General features: G+C 35.5%; 1 protein-coding gene and 1 long non-coding RNA gene across 11 annotated transcripts in view; one reads left to right on the top strand and one right to left on the bottom strand.

Moving 5' to 3' along the window:
- The window catches only part of GRIA4 (glutamate ionotropic receptor AMPA type subunit 4), a 375233-nt gene that overhangs the window by 324075 nt on the left and 29781 nt on the right, over positions 1 to 21377 (top strand). For 7 of the 10 annotated variants that reach the window (XR_004665232.3, XM_063608252.1, XM_034933614.3 and 4 more), the window contains exon 14: positions 2739 to 2986. Coding sequence is in view for 9 of the 10 variants with exons in the window: in XM_063608252.1 (XP_063464322.1) it covers positions 2739 to 2986 (248 nt within the window). In the remaining variant the exon portion in view is untranslated. Of the gene's footprint in view, positions 1 to 2738; positions 2987 to 14485; positions 14525 to 19707; positions 21129 to 21377 lie in introns of those variants that run through there. The other 3 variants (XM_063608253.1, XM_055094785.2, XM_055094786.2) reach the window with 2 other exon arrangements.
- LOC129393406 (uncharacterized) overlaps positions 1 to 21377 on the bottom strand; it is a 61931-nt gene that overhangs the window by 26907 nt on the left and 13647 nt on the right. The window contains exon 2 of the long non-coding RNA XR_008620257.2: positions 11567 to 11630. This is a non-coding gene — a long non-coding RNA (uncharacterized LOC129393406). The remainder of the gene's footprint in view (positions 1 to 11566; positions 11631 to 21377) is intronic.

The following is a 21377-nucleotide window of genomic DNA, read 5'->3' on the forward strand; positions in this document are numbered from 1 at the left end:
ATAGATATTGAGGGACAACCTGTATCAAGTGATTCAGAGAGATAATATTTTTCAGAACTTGTAAAATGAAAGAGTTTGTTCTCTGGAACAGAACTCTATTTTTAGAGATGGAATGAATGAAGCATGGCAACATGGCATTCCTAGTGGATTCTGTACTTGAGGATTTGGAATCCAAGTACTCATCAGTCCTGGAAGGATATAGAATCATTGAAATTTTCTAATATGAGGATTCTGTTGCCAGAAGTAACCTGTCATTGCCTAAATACACACACACACACACACACACACACATACACACACACACACCAATCTTCATATCATGAGATATTTTTTCAAGTGTTAATAGCATAAAAACATTACAAAAAATACTAAAAGATGTCAATTTCCCACCTTGATATTTATCAACATTTGAATTTAAGTTACTGGCCAGGTGTGGTGGCTCACGCCTGAAATCCTAACACTTTGGGAGGCTGAGGCAGTGGATTACCTGAGCTCAGGAGTTCGAGACCAGCCTGGCCAACATGATGAAACCCCGTCTCCAATAAAAAAATACAAAAATTAGCTGGGTGTGGTGGCGGGTTTCTGTAATCACAGGTACTCAGGAGGCTAAGACAAGAGAATTGCTTGAACCTGGGAGGCAGAGGTTGTAGTGAGCCAAGAGCATGCCACTACATTTCAGCCTGGGTGACAGAGCAAGACTCCATCTGCCCCCTCAAAACAAAAAATGAATATAGTTACCATAAAATATCTTTTTCTTTGGTGTTCAAGTTTGCAAATCAGTGATTGTGTGGTTTATTAGTTAGGTTTATTGATTACTTATTTCCGAACTTATGAAATCAAAAATTTGAATCCCACTTTTATTCATTTATTTCTTTGTCCACCTGAATAATTTGTCTTTGCCCAGGTATTCAAGTTATATGTTGATTAGTAAAGAACTGCCTCTTGTTGAATTCTATATTTTGGTAAACAAAGGAAGCTCAATGTAAATAAATGTACACACTACTCAGCACTGAGCCTCACACAAAGACGTAAGTCTGAATGAGGTCTTCACTTTTTTTTTTTTTTTGGATTCAGATACAAAATTGCAGCCCCTTGTTATTGAAAACAAATGCAGTTGCACCAGACAAGATTCAGGCTTTTCTTTTCTTTTTTTCTTTTTTTTTTAGATAGAGTCTCACTTTGTCACCCAGGCTGGAGTGCAGTGGTATGATCTTGGCTCACTGCAACCTCTGCCTCCCAGGTCTGAGCAATTCTCATGCCTCAGCCCCCTTAGTAGCTGGGACTACAGGCATGCGCTGCTATGCCCAGCTAATTTTTGTACTTTTAGTAGACACAGGGTTTCACCATGTTGGCCAGGCTGGTCTTGAACTCCTGATCTCATATATTGAACTTTATGATCAGGTGATCCACCTGCCTCAGACTCCCAAAATGTTGGGATTACAGTCTGAGCCACGGCACCTGGCCAGTGCTTTCCTATATTATTAAATATATCTTTTGGAGACATTTCAGTTCACTAAAAATGTGTGAATGAAAAATGAAAAATTTAATGCAAATGCACATAACAAGAAAAAGGACCTGGGTAAATTAAGTAGTGAGAGTAATGTATTAATAGATAGAGCTCAAGTAGACAGAAGTAATTTACAAATATACATAAGTTTCTTGGCTGGAGTCAAGGGGATTAGAATGACCAACTCCCTAGAATACAAAATTGGAAAATAGGAATCACTTCTCTTTAAAGTTCAATATATGTTCTATTTGAAAATTTTCTCAGAAAAAGTCTAAAAATGTTTCAATCAACCTAGAGTTTGATTCTTGTGTTAGGGATATTTGGTTTGTAAGCTATACCAGGTTTTGCCTCTTCCTTTGGTGTTCAATTACTGACTTGATATGGACTGTATTTTTGTATATATCTTACTAGAATCATGTACACTAAAATTTGGGGGCATGAAAAAAGATAAAAATAAAATAACAGCCAGACATGGTGGCTCACACCTGTAATCCCAGCACTTTGGGAGGCTGAGGCAGTAGGATTGCTTGAGGTCAAGAGTTTGAGACCAGCCTGGGCAACATAACAAGATCCCATCTTTAAAAAAAAATTTTTTTTTAATTAGCTGGACATGGTGGCATGCACCTGTAGTCCAAGCTATGCAGGAGGCTGAGGCGGGAGGATCTCTTGAGCTCAGGAGTTGTGGGTTACAGTGAGCTATGATCATGTCACTGCACTCCAGTCTGGGCAACTCAGGAAGACCCTGTCTCCAAAAAATCTAAAAAAAAATAAAATAAAACAACAACCCTCCTTGTTTGTTATAAATAAAATACAGTATTAAAAGGAATTTTACAAACTTGAAATAAAATCTTAGCTTTTTTTAAGTTTACCATGAATGTGATATAAAACACAATTTTAAATGTTCAAGTCTCTTCATGGCAGTCTACATAGAAAAAAACAGTAATAGATTACTATTTAAGCAGGTGAGTGTGGTAACTGTTATGGCAACAGGTTTGGGCTTCTTCAGATATCACTTTTAAATGTCTATCATTTCCATGATTTCCTTAAACAGTGTTAAAAGGCAGTTTTCCTATTTGAAAAGAATAATATTACTATTATGTTACTCTGTGGCAAATTGGAGTTAGAGAGCAATGGAAAGATACTAAAACGCTTTATTCTTATCTTGGTTTAGCGAATATTAACATGTTGTTCCCTTCTTTCCTGTATTTAATTTTATTTTAATTTCCTCCAGAGATCAAAAATAGCAGTGTATGAAAAGATGTGGACCTACATGCGATCAGCAGAGCCATCAGTGTTCACTAGGACTACAGCTGAGGGAGTAGCTCGTGTCCGCAAATCCAAGGGCAAATTTGCCTTTCTCCTGGAGTCCACTATGAATGAATACATTGAGCAGCGAAAGCCATGTGACACGATGAAAGTGGGAGGAAATCTGGATTCCAAAGGCTATGGAGTAGCAACGCCCAAGGGTTCCTCATTAAGGTGGGTGGAATAGTATAACAATATAACATGTGTTGTTATAGTATTCCACCTTCCCTGATGTGCCTGAGAATTATTTTGTTTTGTGTGTGAACATGGTATGTTTGTTTGTTTGTTTGTTTTCTTTTTCTCCATTTCATATATTTTGGTCAACAATCAGGTAATTTTTTTAATTTTGGAATAATTAATCCTTGTTGACATATATCTTTGAAGGCCATATAAAAACCAAACTGGTTGAACACTAGCTGCTTCCAGTGGGCCTAAGGCATGGGTAGCATATGCTTCTTTATATCTCATCAAATTTTTTTGGCCACCAATATCTACACTACCATCATGTCAGTGATAATTCTACATTTTATCATTTTGTTTTAATTATGCCTGGCCACTAGTCTCTGAGTAAGAAGAAATTAACCTCTTTCTAGCAAACCACTTTTTTTCCATTTCAATATTTTATTTATTATGGCATCTTTCTATTTGAGATTATCTTGAGGTTGTATTCATGCTAAGTTTGAAATAACATCTATTTATAAAAGCAATCACAGTCAGAGGAAAAAATGAGCTCTGGTTTTATAGTGCTTACTCAAGTCACACTCCTGTCTATTTTAAAGGGAGTGTGGTGTAAGTAAGATCTGTAAAATTAGACCCAGTGGCAATCCAAAAATGCTTACAGATAGACCCCTGAAATGTGGTTAATGAGCAAACCATTACACGTGTGGATTAAGTGAGACTTTCATTCTTATGGAAATATTGGTTAAATCTGCCCTTTTCATCCTTTTGGTCCTGGACATAGAAAATTCACATGTTTATGTCCAGGAGGCAGAATTTCCTCTTTTCCTTAAGCAATAAAGGCTGCTGTTGAATTGATGGGGCTGGATCCCATCAAAAGTGATGATCGACAAATTACTCTGGTCTCAGTGCTGCTTAGGAGAAATGTATACAAAGCACAGATTCAAGAGGAAATCAGAATCTTTGCCAAAGGACTTAACCAAGAACCTGATCTTAAAAAGTGATGCCTCTGGTAAGCCATTGAAAAGTGAAGGTAATGAGACCTGTACTATTGCCTAGTACAAATGAAAGCAATATAAATATTATACTTGTTTTCATTGGTTTCAAAAGGGTAACTGCAATGTGCTTTGATATGTGTGTTGGTTTGGGAAGGGTTGAGAGAGATATAAGAAACAAACACCAGTAATGGAAAAGGTTGTGTTAAACCAATATACTGTGTTTGCAAGCAACACTGTAATAATTAGTGAGGGGTTTTATGGTATGTCACAAAAAGTACAGCATTAAAAAGAGATAAAACAAAACTAGCCAGTAAAGACAAATTTGGTTATGGGCTGTGGCAATTCTGAAGTCAGACTTATTAACATACATTCCATATGAAATTGGAGAAATGTGCAGGGAGAAAGCCAAACAAATAAATTATCCATAATATATTCTACCCAAAAACAATTTCAACTATTCAGAAACTTAAACTGGCATCAGGTTGTTTCATCTTTGAGGGTTTATTTTGTGTGATGCAATATGAAGAATATGTAATTTCAATGAGGCCAAGTAGTAAATAAATCTCTGTTGAAGGCGTGGTTTTTGAGAGCACCTTAGCGTAAATAATTTTTTAAAAATAGGAGGGAAGAATGCAATGGTGATTGATATGTAGATCAGTGTTCAGACTATTGATTACATTCACTGGATGTCTCTCTTGCACTTAATTAATTCTCTGTGGATATAGCTGCCTTGTCCTCTGTCTTGTGTCTACTGATAAAGTCAAGCTTCAGGGACTGAATTTGGCCTTCAGTGACGGGTTCGCCTGACTCCCATTAATGGCAAGAGAGTTCCCTCTTAAATGTGCCACTTTGTCAAATCCACACTACAGGGATTGTTTGGGGAAAAGCTGAAGGGCTTCATCTGTCCAGAACTGTATAATAATCACCCATTGGCTTCCCCCTCTTTTCCTGTCCTTCCCTGGACCTTGTTAATGAGGCAATTGTTAAATTCAGCTTCCTGGATGGAGAGTTTGTTTATGCACTTTGTTTTATATATGCCACAATTTCCTGAGCAAGCTGGCTCCTGCCTGCCAAAACCGCAGTCATTTTGTCCTGCCTTTGAGAACACTGGAAGGGCACTGAAGGCTGACCAGCATGCACCTCACCCCACCTCCTCTCTGTCTCATCCTCAGCCATCTAAGCGGGAGACTCATCAGGCTTAAATTCTCATTCTCATCCGACTAGGATTCTTCTGCTTCAAATGAGGCAAACTAATACAGAGATGGACTAATAGTCACCTTCTGTATAAATGATTTAGTTTGTAGAAGCAAATTCAAAATAATCATATTCATCAGAGCAAGGTCGAGAGAACATACCTGTATCAAAGTCTTTGAAACCTTTCTGTCTTATTCAGTTCTGTAGAGACTTAAGTCTGTTTTCCAAAACAATCTATCTTTTTTTAATCAGGTCTTTAGGTTAATAGTTCTGGATGTAGTGAGACTTTTGTATTGCATTGTCATTAACAATGGCTTTCTCACAAACTCTGCTATTCAGATTCATTAGGCAATGTCAGACTTTAAGCAAAAGAAAACAGTAATCTGTCCTTCTATTTACACTTAAACAGAGAATGCAGACAAATGACTAGTTATGTTCCATTGGTCTAGGGAGTTTTAACTTTCCAGGTCTTGCTGTATGTTTAAAGTGCTTCAGAAAAGTATGTCACAGAAAAGAGGAGAGAGTACGATATATAACCAGAATTGAAAATTAGGACTTGGGTCTTTAATGCAGACTTTAAAACAAATGCAATAAGGATCATCTCAAAGAGTAGATCTGTAACTGGACTGAAAAATATCACAGCAATGGTGACTAGCACCTGTCCTTACAGTACAGAATGATTTACAGAGCTCTTTACTGCTCAGAGACTTTATTTCAGACTAGTGTTTGCTGGACATAACACAATTAAATTTAAAACCACTGATCTATCACTTACTAATAACAATGGCCAGAAATTGTTGGTTTATTGTATTTTGATATAGATTCTCCAGTTCTCAAGTGACAGAACAATGCCAGGTATATTGATCTGGAATCTTTTTTTCACCTGCACAGTACAATTTATACTTCTATCAGTGCCATGGTTTTCTTTCTCCTCCCTTTCCCAGTCCCCTTGGCAATCCGAAACAATTGTGAAAACCTTTCCCTGGTTGAGAAATGTCCAAAGATTGTTTTAAAATATACAGTTTCGATGGCATTGCAATGGAATGTAAAGTTTAGAAGAAAAAGGAAGTATATTTATTTTGACTTTACTCTCAATACTATCAATACTATCAACTTTAATATGCAAGTTGATTATAATATAGACATCTACTATACTATAGTATTTATGGTATAATAAAGTTGCATACATTACTGTCAAAATACTATCAACTTTGCCACAGTATCCATACTACACTGGTTACTAGACTATTGACTTTACTATGTAATAAATAAACCTGTTAAAGGTTCTTTGGAGCGAATCATGATTCGGTTGACATAGAATTACTATTAAGTAGCTGTTAGATGAGAATACCCCTTTTAAAGATATTCATAGTATCTAGTGTCTGTAAATACCTCCGGACAACTAAGCAGTGAGTCATATCTGAACACTTCCTCTGGCGCTTAGAATGATTTGTATACTTGACCCTAATGTTTGAAGCCAAGTTAAAAACTCTAGTCACCTATACTTTTATTATTCAACAGTGATAATTCCCATCCAAACTTCGCCTCCTCTAAAGAGGTTTGTGGAACTGTGTCTAAAGTAAAACAAATGTTCTGTCACTGAAAAAAAAATAAAAATAAAAAGATGCTTTAAAAGAAAGCAGTTCCAATAGAACTTGCATCAGGAGTGAGACCTGGAAAAAATGAGGACCAGTTGTACTTGGCAATGCCAAATTGCAGGAACCCATGGCAACAGGAACCGATCCATTGAAACCAAGCACATCATGTTTAGGTTACAACAGGCAACTCAGAGCCCCACAGCAATAGCACGGCAGGGGGAGGAAGTACTCAGCATGGGAATTAGAATACCACATCTCTCATTGGACTTTCCCTTTCAGTATTGAACAAAACTACTGGCCTCATAAGACACTTGGCCTTAGCCTAGATCTACATTGGAGTGAGTAGAGTTCTATGTAGGTCAAATTATTTTTCTTCCACTTTGGAGAATTTGCTGGGGCAGGTGTATTAAACTTAGTATGCAAATTCATGTGTGAAAAATGTTATTATCCTAAGGAGCTACTTTCACATATAAAATTTGTGGGATATATACTTTAGTTCAGGAGTACTTAGAAGGTTTATGAAGTACTTAGACGGTTTAGGAAAAAGCAGTTTGCTGGATATTTTGTGTGAGAATAACATTTTAGTCTTTTTTTGGTATTATAAACAAGTCAACTGATAGTATTTAAAGTAGATACTAGAAAAACGTAAATGTACAGAAATCTAAAGCTGAGTACTGAGTATACTTTGGCCTCAAATGAAGAAACTTTTAACGTGCGTTGTAGAAATTAGTTGCAGTGGGTTGGTACACAAACACTTTTATTTTAACTATTATGAAAAGAGATATATCTTTGCTTATGAATACCCTTCATTTTTAGTGCCATATTAAAAGATGCTATAGATAACTAATTTTTTGTAATCCCATTATATTTTGAGATACAGTCTGTTGGGCTAAGGATTAGATAAACACACACAACAAAAATCATTTGCATCTCTCAACATACACACACAAGCACACATAAATCTTTTCTGAGATATGCTTACAAGAGCTACCTAGTTTGCTATTAGGTATACTGGTGTTTATTGTGTGTACCAAGTATTTTGCATTTACAAACTAAGACATCGCATGGTAAAGGTATCAATGCTACTTGTGTCCCAGGGAAAAATAATTGCACAGTAGAATCTATATACTGCATTCCTCTCTTTCCAGATGTTCACTACACTAGGAAGGATGAAACTTACCAGGGCCATTTTGAATTCTAAGTTTTTCATTTAAATCCTTCCTATTTAATTAAAAGATAACTAAAATTACAACTCCTCATGAAGAAGGAAACAAACGTTGCTTTTTTTCTACATTTCTTTAAGACTCACAAGGCATTATACATGTTTGTGATTCTTCCCATTAGTTAAAAAAAATGCTAAAATGACTTGCCCTCAATCTTTTGACAGTTCATTCAACAAATGACTCCTGAGTGGGTTCCAACTGAGAATTTATCAGTATTTTTTAAGTCGTTCATTCTTGAGATGCTTTATAGCAGCCTGAGTAGGTAACACCAAATTGAAAAGTTTCTGTATTCAAGGGTTAGCCTTTTGCTCTCCTTACCACTACACTTAGAAGTTGTATTTTAGTAACTTTCCTGAGAAAATGAGTAATTTGTGGCCATTTTAGTTTCTCCCACTTCAAAGGGGATCAAATTCGACAAGATAAACTGCTACCAAAATGTTTGGCAGTTTACTTAGAAGTAACCAAAGTAGATATGAATGCATGAAGCTTCCGTGCTATTCCCTTTCTATTTAATTGGCCTTGATTTCCTCATTCTAAGCATTCTCTGGACCCATATTTAAATTCTCCAAGAAAGATATTTTTTTTGTTTCTGCTGTGCATACTATAGATTCTGACCACGGTGGCAAAGCTACTCTTCAGCCCTGTCTATACTAAATTATTAAAGAAAATATGTCAGATTAATTACTCTCCACTATAGGATCTCAGGTTATAGGATCATGACTTCTATAAAATGGCTTACATTCAGTTCACGAGTGGCTCTCAATTTATCTTCAGAACAGCAGCAAAAGTCAAGTGACATATTCGCTATTGTTGTTGTTGTTTGCACATCATTTGTGTTGGCTTCTATTCTCCAGATTGACGTTCCTAAAGGAAAGAGTGCCAGGAAGAAGGCACCCTAGGTGGCCTCAGCACAGGCTAAGCAGAAGGAGGAACCATTACCTTCTTCTGAGAGAACTTAACTCTTACATTCACTCTTACAACAGGCCAAGAAGAGAAGCATTAAAATCACACTGCAGTGGATTCCTCCCCTTATGATCCCAGGGCCCTCTTAGCTGACAGCGTGGTGGTAGAGTACAGAAGGACTGAAGAGCAGAGGAAGGCACTGGGCACTCTTGTAATCCCCGCACTTTGGGAGGCTGAGGCGGGCAGATCAGTTAAGGTCAGGAGTTCGAGACCAGCTTGGGCAACATGGCGAAACCCTGACTCTACAAAAAATACAAAAATTAGCCAGGCATGGTGGTGCACCTATAGTCCCAGCTACTCGGGAGCTAAGGCAGGAGAATCACTTGAATCCAGGAGGTGGAGGTTGCAGTGAGCCAAGATTGCACCACTGCACTCCAGCCTGGGCAACACAAGATCCAGCCTGAGCTACAGAGCAAGACCCTGTCTCAAAAAAATAAAAATAAAGAATACAGGGAGGAAGTAGCTCTTTATATTTGCAATAGGTAGACATGTGGAGAATATTTTAGACAAACACATGCAGGCACATAACACAGAGCTTTGGAGGGAGTTATGGTAATCAGGTTTACCATAAAAATCCAAAATGCCTATAATACAATACTATAAATAGCTCACTTTATTGTGGATATATAATCTACCCTTCAGTGAAGAATTGTATATGATGCTGCTTTAATGCAGTTTTATGCTAATGGTAAACATTTACTTGGTACATCATAAGTAAATAATGGTTTTCTGCAAAACTGAAAATGTACTCCTTTGTTTCAGCACAGCATATGGGAAAGCACTCATCCACAACTTTAGGTGTCATTAGCTTCCTTTTGTCTCTAAAGATAACATCAATCAAGATGGGGCTACTTTACGATTCACATTTAATAAAAAAAAAGATAAAATAGTTTGGTAGTCATTTAGAATGAGCTGGAGAATAGCAATGACTCTGGTTTAGAATTATATTCTAATTTCACTAAAAATTAAAAACTGTAGCTCATTTATTTTAACATTTGTTCCTCTCCAAAATAATCAATCACTTAACTCTGTTTTCAAAATGAAATAACATACATCTGAGATAACTGACACAAATATACAGTATCGTACACCACCTGACAACATCAGAATAGAAAATTGCCATTCAGCTCTTCAAAAAACCTAACCCTAGTCCTGAGCCTTCTCAGAAACAAGCATTATGTTGGTTATGAGAAGATTTTGTAAATAATTTTTATATTAACAGAAGTTAGAAATATTGTGAAAATATTGTTTATCCTCCCTAGTATCAAAAAAGTCTTTTTTTATGATTGAATGTAGTTTCTTTTAAATGAACAAATTTCATACTTTATGAAAATCTAAAAATACTTGTTAACAGATGTCTACAGAATGAAATATACTTTCAAAAACTTTGTGAAGCCATTTTAATATACACCTTTAACATCACACAATTCAAAAATAAAGAAAATTTAAAGACACAACAACATCCCTAGTTCTAACTCCACCTTTCAATGTACACAATGCTGAAGCATTAGAGAAAACTATCATTTTAAATACCATCAACCACACAAAGTCATATTATATCCTGTTGAAGTAAACTAGATTTTATTGAGCTTTCTTTATTTTTTTTTTTAATTCTGGTGTACTCAATGAAGAAACTGACCCACAGATAAGTTTCTACAGAAATGTTAAAAATTCAATCTGTTTTCTTTAAGTGCTAAATATCTGGGAGTTAGCCAGAGTAAGAATTCAATTGGAGTCAATCAAACAAATGTGACACAAACAGCTTCCGACTTTCAAAGGCAATATGAGAGTATATAGCCCCCTTTCTGTTGTTGCTTCACTACACAGAGGCCTATATAAAAACTGGCAAGAGATACCAACAGGGCCTCTGCTGTTATAGAAGAGTGATTGTTTTGTATTTGGTCCTGATAGATAAGCGGCCTCTGAATATTTTGTTTTGAAATAATAACAGGCCAAAATCCTATTAGTAACTAAGAAAAGACATCATCAGCTCCCTAGTCCCTAAATTCTCATCTTTTCAGGCATTTGCAACTAGAACCACAAAAAAAAAAAAATCATAAAAGCATTATCAGCAAGTATACCTATTTTGCATTGCGAGTGCCTTTAGCATAAAAAGTAAATTTTTTTCTTAAAAAGCATGAGGAAATTTAAAATGAAACCATGTATCCAGAGTCCTAAAACAGTCCCCTAACCTTTGGCTTATATCTGAAGCTAGTCAGAGGTAAATAGAATTGAATAGGATCCAGGAAAAGTTGACTTCAGATTGTCTCCCAGAGGAAAAATGGCATAGGACTAAAACAAAAAAAACAGTTGATTTCTACTAAGTGATACAGTAATAATATTGTATAAGCCATAGAATTAGTTAAATACATCATTTAATTTTCTTTCCAAATTGTCCACTTTTAAAAGATTATGCTTAAATTTGGCTCATATAAATACCAAAAATTACAGAGCAGCATATTTAAGTGAAACAATAATAGTACAGTTCAGCATTATAGTTTTTGAACCACTTCCACATATATATATATTTTTCACATGGTATGTTAAACCCTCTTATGATGTCATTTTATTATAGAGGAAGGAACTGTATAATACACTTACAGTGAGTTGCCCACAGTCCTACAGCTAAGACTAGAAATGAGATCTTCTGACAATCTCCGGTGCTCTTAAGGGAAGAGAACAAAAAAGGACTTTTTAATATAAACATAGATTCACTCTGAAAACTTACTAAACAGTTTTTGTGATGCTTTCATGCTGCAGTTTTGGCAACACATAAATTCAAGGCATATTGAAAATATCCACACAGAGTTCAACTTCCATAAATTTTAGCTTATTTTAAAAACTAGATAAACTCTCACTGAGTTGAAAAAATTATGTAGCTTTCAGGTCAACACAAAGAAAGATTTTACAATTAAAACTGCTTCCCAAAAATGGGGGGAAATTGGCTTATGATCCCTGACATCCGACTTGTTCAAGTAAAAGTAGAAGAGATTCTCACATCTCCTGGACAGGAAACAGTGATGTTGACATCTCTATTTCCTTCCCACTTTGAGAGTCTGAGATTCTGAGTCTTACCCTAGGCTCTCTTTAAGAAAACAACAAAATTCTCATACCTCTTTGAAGTTGCAGACACTTAATAAGACTGAGAAAAAATTCACTCTCAGAACTTCTATAAAAACTCAGCTGGTTTTGGAATTTAAGTAAGTCACTTCTTTACTAAATAGCTGCTTTTATTGCAGCATATCTTCGTTGTGAAATGGAAAACTATTTAAGGAAAGCACTCCTCTGTAAGAGCCAACATAGCAAGAAATAAATGCAGGTCTTGTATGCCTGTAAAAACAGACATTCAAAATTGTATGCTGACATCAAACGTTTGGCACGGTACCAATCTGACAAAATTCATTAGATTATATAAAAGGAGGAATAAAACAGCAAAAGTGAAGCATAGGCCTATAAAAGGACTTGTTTTGATTTGTTTAGAACAAAACTTCTATTTCCATATCTAGGTATGATTTTAAAAATTGATCCACATAATGTGGTAGCCTGTGGTGTTTCAATATGAAATACTTGAGAAGGTGATTACTAAGGGCATCGTAATAACCCTAACAACTTCAGCACTACCTAATTTCTTTTTCATTTTTCTCCTCATCACAAATAGCAATCACTTTACACCCTGAAGCTTGAAGACTTCACAGCCACTGTAATTTTACCCAATCCAGGCAGTATACCTATAGTTATTCTTATTCATAGATTCCCAGATCATTTCTAAATATAAAGATATTGTCTTCAAAACTGTCATATAAGTGACTACCATGGATGAAATAGGTGTTTCATAAAATACAGTTTACTTTTCCCCCCATTTTAAGCACAGCTTTACCATCTCTGCAGGTATTTGTTTCAGAAAAACAGGAAATGCTCTCTCTCTCTCTATATATATATACATATTTAGGAATTTATAATGTTTCATAGATAAAAGGGCTCGTTTGTCAAAATAGCCATTTTTAGAATATTTATTAAAAATAATGAATGAAGTTAGAGTACCAAGGAAGAACACAAAGGAAACCACATATATTATAGTTGGAGGAATTATATCATGCCATATTTATATCATGCAACTTTACGACGATTAAAGTTCACAGGATAAATCTAATACTAAATAAATGGTAATAGTAGTAGATGGAGACAAGATATCATTGTATAACATAGAATCTGTCATAAAGTGTTTTTTCCCTGCACATTTTCATAATGGCTGTTAGAGTAATGATTACAACATCCCTCATTTTGATGTCTCTGGAATATACTTTGACAAACTGCGGTTCCAAAGTACATCCATTATCTCACCTGATGTCATTTTACTTGATGAAGAATTTTAATAAGTTACCCAAAGTTAAATAACAATAGCACATGATCTTGTATGGGTTCAGGCTCATTCTTGGTCTCCACTCTCCTTCATGTCTCACAGAATTCAATCAACTGTCTGGTATTTGTTTTTTTATGGGAGCCAGCCACCCACCATCTCTGAAATTATGCCAAAGGGTAACTAGGACCTGATTCTAAGCTCTGTTAATTAGACAGTAGCCTCAACAGAGATAAAGTAATTCAAATAAGAAAACACCATATCAGAGACTACATAAATGAAAAAAAAAGGAAATAAAAATTTAATAACTACTATGTAGCACGCCCATATATACTGGAACTTGATCCCCCTAACTCCTTGTAGTTGTTGCTTTTATCTTCATCTGGACAGATGCTGCTGCTGCAACTCGGGTTAAATAGCTGATGAGTGACAGAAGTGGAACTGGAGCCCATTACTATCTAGGTCCCAAGCCCATGAGCCTCTCACTATGTTGCCTTGTTTCTCTCCAAATTCACAGAATCCTACTTAGAGACAAATTAAGAAAAAAAAAAATCTCATCTTTATTCATCCTGCCATTTCCCACTGTGAAAAAATACAAGCACATAGTGTCTGATAATATCCATTTCTCAGATGTTTTTCTGTGAAAAATTCTGTAAAAAAAATTCCTTTTTTATTTTCACAATAATTATTGTTCATATCAGATTTAGTATTGCTTCAATCATGGTGCTGCTTGTAGCACTATCATTTTACTCTCAAAAAACAAAAGAAGGTCAGGGAGATGAGCTGAGAACACTCCAGCATACCCCTTCTTCCTAAGGAACTCCAGGTGCCCACCATCATAATAATGATGCACCCTCCATTATTCACTCCAGCTGAAAAAATTACCCAAGCAATGCCCTTCTGTGAACTCCTACTCTAAGCCAATCTTCAAGGTATTAGAGCTCTCTGGCAAGACAGACTGAAGGGCAGAGAATATTTTTTTCCTCTTCCCCTTTGGCTTAATTCTTAAAATGGGTTTTAAATTCAATTCAGTGAAAGCCCCAGTATATCAGATATTTGGTAGTGTCTTGTGAGACCTGAGGAAAGGGTTGACCAGAACTGAACTTGACTTTAATACAAGACCATGTTCTATTATTGTTTAACTTTGGGTATTTCTCCCCTAGGAGGAGGACAGAGGAGAACTAACCAGCTCCAGGACCAAGGTAAGAGGGGAGTTTTCTTTCAAAAGAATGGCTTCCATCCATTTGAAGGAAACCCCTCCCCCACCTGTTTTTTAATCCCTTTTTCTTTATACATTTATATTTTTTAACCCACCAGCATAAGGAAACCAGCTTGCCACTTGTGCGTAATAGTTATTTGAACATTCACTTACAAATGGTATAGCAGGAAAAAATAAAAACTTTCACACAAGTCATATCAGTTATATGCTAATGCATTTATGTTTTCTATCTTCATTAAATATTAGTACTAGTCTTCCATTAAGGCTTAGATACTTGCATAGGCCTTAGAAAATTTTTATCAGCTGTTAATTTCTCTATTTGTAAAATATACATAGTTACTATCAGCCAAACCATAGTGCTCACAAAAATATCAAAACTAAAATCCAAAGCATTTTTATACAGAAATATATCATTAAGAAAAAAATAATAAAATTAACCACTAATATCATTTTAATGATATATATTTGGAAATATGATCAGTCTGGACTTTTGGGTTGAAGCTAAACAAACTTAATGAGATTTTTAAGGTGCCATAGGAAAACTGTGGTTAGAAAAATAGGAGGAAAGGGAGGAAATATTGTGTTGAGCATCATCTCTCCATGCTTATACACCCTCTTCCCAGGCCTCTTGTGTATTTCTTTTAATGGTTTTCACTATAACCTCTCACTTTTTGTGTTGTTGTCCATAGAAATCATTAGTATTTCCTGACTTTGGTATTCTCTTTCAAATTGGTCTTTCCATAGAGGAAAACCAAGAGGAGAAACAAGTGAGAGAATTTAAAGGGGCGGTGCAGTGGCTCACACCTGTAATCCCAGCACTTCGGGAAGCCAAGGCAGGTGGATTTCTTGAGCCCAGGAGATTGAGACTGGCCTGGGCAACATGGCAAAACCCCGTCTCTACAAAAAAATAGAAAACAATTAGCTGGGCATGGTGGTGCATGTCTGTTGTCCTACATACCCAGGAGGCTGAGGTGGGAGGATTGCTCGAGCCTGGGAGGTAGACGTTTCACTGAGTTGTGATCATGCCACTGCACTCCAGCCTGGGTGACACAGCCAGACCCTGTCTCAAAAAAATAAATAAAAGCTAAATTAAAAAATAAATTTAAAAATCTAGAAGTTGAGCTCGAAAAAGAAAAATAGACCATAGGGATTATGAAAGGCACCAGCTTCTAGATCCTATTCAGCAATAATTATCTGTTATCATTTTCCTCCAAAGAAGCTAGATCTTGTGTGACTCAAGTAGATTTTAGGAAAGTTTTAAGATCAGGTAACAGGGACACTTGGGACTCAAGAAGAAGAAAATTTTAGGAAGGGAGAAAAAAATGTACCAAAAAAATGAGAATTCAGGCAATTTGTTGCCAAAAAATAGTCATCGTCTTCCAGTAATACAGGTCTACCATTTTGTTACAAACGTGTTTAGAAGCCTTGCAAATCCTTAAAGTTGGATTGTTAGAGCATGTAATGAAAGAAAATCCTTTCCAAAGGATACATTTTTGTTAGAGGTTATTGTTTTCTGAGCAGGAACAATAGTGGCTATGTGATTAGGAACTTACATGAAAAGACTCATTCAAAATAAGAAATTCATTTTAACTTCAAAACATAATATCTATTTATGTGGATAAATATATTATAATGGTCATCAAATCCAGAAACTTAAGCGTTAAACTTTTAGCTCATGGCATATTTTGTTGACTGATTGTCTGATATAACCTAATTTTGACTTTCTCTCTCACTGACTTCTTTAATGAAAAGTACAGGATATATTTGAATCACATTATTTATTCTTAATTTATTTATCCTGAATTTTAAGATGCCAGGCATATGGACTCTCCACTGAAGCAGTCATACAAAAGAAGGAAATTGTCACAACATTGTTAGTGAGCTCTTTATGTGTTAGAATTTGATGTTTACATGGACATTTGTTATATCAGGAAGATTTGTTGTACTTTGAATTCTTATAAAATACTTCATAGAAATCTCACTCAGGGAAACAATTGGTGGGAGTTCTACAGTGACTTAGCTCTTTTGGATAACAGAACATTGAAATGAAAGCACCACTTCTCTGTTTTGTTGCTTAGTAAAGTGAAAAGCATTGATTTATAGTACTTGCATTCAATTTATTAAGTATATTTAAAATAGTTCATGAAAGTGTCCGAACTAATAGCTTAAGATACCCAACTTCTGACAAGTAGCAAATAACTGAATGACTATGTAATATGTGTAATATGTTCCAGTATTAACACCAATAGAAGCAAATGTAGGTGAGACTATTTTAAGAATTTAAATTTTTTGTCACTTTTTAAAATTTGAATTGTTTAAACAGTGGGTGTTAGAATATATTTCTATTTTGAAATATGACTATAAGCCCTGTTGCTTTCAAAATAAGCAGCTTTGTATCTTCACTTAGAATCTCATAAACTTAAAATATTTACAGACTTATGGATTTGGAATTCTTAGGCTTCAACTATTTTCAGAGAGTAACAGAAAAGCTACAAATTCTCACAGATGTGAGCCCCCATGTATCTGAACTTCGAATAAAAAGCTCAGCTTCCTTTCATTAGCTTGTAATCTCTGTTTCTATAAGAAGTACTCTTAGTTTGTAATCCCTATTTCTATAAGCAGCACCGTTTTTACTCAAGTTTCTTCTCTAATTTGTGTTGCTCATCAGCCTAAACAAAATTCAGGCCAAAAGCTCTGGTAGGTTAAGCAAGATCAATTAAAACACATTTTAAGTGATAAGAGCAACATCCAAATACTGGCCTCCTGCTAAGGAACCTGAAATCTTAAGTGAAAGAAGAAAGTTGGAACTTTTTATTTTTAAATTTTTACTCTCAAGAATTTAATGGAAAATTTATAGTCTTTGTATGTGAAGTTTAAATAGATACATTTGGTGAGTTAAATACATATTAAAATATGTAGTGAAATAAATCTTAAACCACAGTTGACACTTAATATCTGTTGGTAATAAATGTAATTTTTAATTTTTAAAATAAAAATAAATTATATTATTCTAAGAAGTAAATTTAGTAACAGAATAATTTTTCTTTCTTTCTTTCCTTTTTTTTCTTTTCTTTTCTTTTCTTTTTTTTTTTTTTTTTTGAGATGGAGTCTTGCTTTGTTGCCAGGCAGGAGTGCAGTGACTGCAGTGATGTGATCTTGGCTCACTGCAACCTCCGCCTCCCGGGTGCAAGCGACTCTCCTGCCTCAGCCTCCTGAGTAGCTGGGACTACAGGTGTCTGCCACTATGCTGAGCTAAATTTTTGTATTTTTAGTAGAGTACTGGCCAGGATGGTCTCGATCTCTTGACCTCATGATCCACCCACCTCGGCCTCCCTAAGTGCTGAGATGACAGGCGTGAGCCACCACGCCTGGCCAACAGAATAATTTTCTGAAGGTGATGTGTTTTCTTGGCTAAACTTGAATAGAATTGATTTATAAAAATCCATTATGGAGGATTTTTATCTTGAAGTTTAGTTAAGAGTATCACATTTCCCTTGATATTAACAACAAAGTTGCATTTGATTTTATCATTTAGTGTTCTTTCCTTGTCTGGCTGCACAAAGTGAAGGGCAACTGGTTTATTTTAGCTATCTATAATCTCACTGAAATATCTTCTAAGATTATTTTGTTTATACAGTGAACCAAATTGTCAGCCATTATTCATAAAGATAGCTAGTGTCAATAATATGTTTATGTCCACTTGCCAACATTTAATAGACAGTTTTGAAGTGTTTTGTTTTAAAACACACTTCATATCAGGACTTCCCAAAATTCATTAGTTGCCTTAGTTGAAGGATTCCCTTTCATTTGCCCAGAACACTATTCTTTTATTTTAATGGGTTGCTTGCAAAATAGCACATGAGGTTAATTCACTGTTATATAACTTCTTATGTAGTTATTGCATAACAACTATAATCATTGCCCTGCATTAGGACTGAAAATAGTATAAAGTACCCTAAAACACAGTTGTTACCCTCCAAGAGAAAGAAAAGATTTACATAGATCGTGTTGTAAAGTAATGTATGACTCAAAGGAAATATGAGTACTCAGATACTAGATCTTATTATTTAAAGAAGAAAGAGATAAACAGCATCTACAGTATCTGTGAAATACCTCATAAAGAAGATTCAGATGTATTAGTTTATAAATATTAGCAAATGAATAAATAAGTCAGGGAGTGATTACTGGAAAATGTTAAGAAATTCAGAAAGGCTAAGAGAAGGGGAAAAAGGAATTCCTGGTGAATGTTCTAATATGAGTTTGGAGTCAGTTCTGAATAAAATATAGTTAGGACTATAAGGAAACTAACCTGGCTGAAGGCAGAGAGAATCAGCTTGGAGGATTAGTTTGATTAGGAGACTAGACTTCTGTGTTAGACAAACCCAGCTTCCTATTTCACTTTTGCCATTTACTAGCCAATCAACTTTAGGCCTCACTATCCTCATCTGTAAAATGGAGATGTAATTCTACCATATGGGATTGTTGTGAGGATTCAATGAGAATCCTCTGTCTGGCTAAATAAAATATAATACAGTTATACTTTAAAAGAGTAGGTAAGCTGAATTGTTGAGAAAGCTTGAATGTCAGAAAAGTTAGAATAATATCTTGGAGACAATCATGAATTTGTGAAGATTTTTGACAAGGCATTCTAAAAAGCAGTGAAGCAAAGTTATTCTGACTCTGGGTAGCAGAGAATGGATTGAGAAAGCCAGTGGATCTGGTCTTGGGTGATAAAGGCTTCAACTAAAGTGATGCCAGTTTAATAGAAATGAAAATATAAATATGAGAGTCACTTGTCATAAAAACAGTTCTTAATGGATAATTGGCTAGAGGAAAGGAAGGGAAATGAAAATTCAAAGATGAGACTGAGTTTTTGTGGTTGGGCCTTGTTATTTTGGTATTCATTTTTACAGTCCTATTTCTTCTGTGTAAAATCTCCTAATTCATTATACTGAAGCTTCTATATGGTACTGTTCTTGGGACCCAAGATTACATGTCTCAAGAGATTAGAACTTAAATCAATAAGAACTTTGTATGTATGAAAAAAAGACATTTTAACTTTGGAAGAAAATCTTACCATCTAGTTAAATCAAGTCATTTCATATAGATTATTGGTAATGCTTTTCAAAGAAAATTATCTACTACCCTTCCTTCTTGGGTATTTAGGTTGTATCTGTTCAGTTGACAAGACCACCTGCATTTCAAGTTTTTTCTCAGCTCAAGGAGTATTTAGCCTGAGAGGATTGAAATTGCCATCTTACAATGGCTTCCAAAACTTAATCAGGCATAGACCCTACCAAGCCTGACAAACTTCCCAGGAAAAAGAAAATTTCCCGCAGAGAACCATAGAAGGATGGATATATAGTTTAGCTATACAGAGAAGAGTCATGATAGGAAACAAAAGGTATCCTGGTACTGTAGGAAGAACACTGGACCAGAAGGCAGAAGACCTGCACCCCAGCTGGACTTTGATGGACAAGTCACCTAACTTTCATTAGGCCCCAGGGACTGCATCCTAGGGCCTAATAAGAAGGATGGGCATAACCTCTAACCTACATTTTGATTCAAAAATTCTGGGATTCTAAGTCTTTAAAGCAATTGATGAAAGTTTTTAGGAGTTAGCAAAGAATGGGAAAAGTAAAGATGATCCGTGGACCATGGAATGGAATTCTGGAAATCACATAAGGAGATGAAGAAATCAAGAGTCAGAGACAGTGGGGGAGTCCACACAGCAAATCCTGGTCCAGGCAGGGCATCTGCATGAAAGACACAGTACTGTTGAACAGCTCACATGCTGTTTATATAACAGAGACCAGTTCTTATATTTTAAAATTGTATTTTACCTACTTTAAAGCAAATTTACTTTAGAATAATAATAACCACAACTTGAAAAATGAATGCTATTCAGAGATAACTTGAAGAACTTCACTAGCTAGGCATGGTCTCATTTGAAACAAAGCTTTCATATGTATAATTTGAGCACAGTGATAACAACAAGGGAATGGCCTGAGGCAGGGACTTTACTGAGTATAGTCTCAAACACCCCAAGGCCACCATAAATAAATAAAATGTGTGGTATGAAATATGAATAGTTGATATTTTCTCAATATTATATAACTAAAAGCATCTTTTCACATTTTTTAAAATTTTTATTGGTTTCACATTCAGTATTTAAAAATGGGAGTGGGTATGGTGGCTCACACTTGTAATCCCAGGCAGGTGGATCGCTTCAGCCCAGGAGTTCGAGACCAGCATGGGCAACATGGCAAAACCACATTTCTATAAAATATACAAAAATTAGCTGGGTATGGTGGTGTGCACTTGCAGTCAATCTTAGCTACTCAGGAGGCTGAGGTGGGAGGATCACCTGAGCCTCGGGAGGTCAGGGCTGCAGTGAGCCATGATCATGCCACTTCACTCCAGCCTGGGCAACAGAGTGAGACCCTGTCTCAAAAAATAAAAATAATAAAAAATTAAAATCTTCTGCATATGATGCAACTGTACAATGATCACAGATTGAGGCTAGTACTTTGGAAATCCCTTCTCAATAAATCAGTCTTAAAATCTCTGCTCTATTAAAATTCTGAGCCACCAGGTGTCATAGAAATGTTTTTATTTCACTTACCTTTAATAGACAGACTTAGAAGTCATCACTAACTATTTTTAAAATAAATGTTATTCAAATTTAGAACAGATATATTTTTAATCTGTGTTCAAGTTGCCCTTCCAAGGTCTGTGAACCCCTGAAATTATGTATAAGTCTGGGGTTTTGTAAGTTTTTGCATTTCTTCCTGAGAAAGTATTTGTACTTTCATTGAATTCTAAAAGAGAACCAT

The sequence above is a fragment of the Pan paniscus genome, chromosome 9 (assembly GCF_029289425.2).
Source record: "Pan paniscus chromosome 9, NHGRI_mPanPan1-v2.0_pri, whole genome shotgun sequence".
In the NCBI taxonomy this organism is placed as follows: domain Eukaryota; kingdom Metazoa; phylum Chordata; class Mammalia; order Primates; family Hominidae; genus Pan; species Pan paniscus.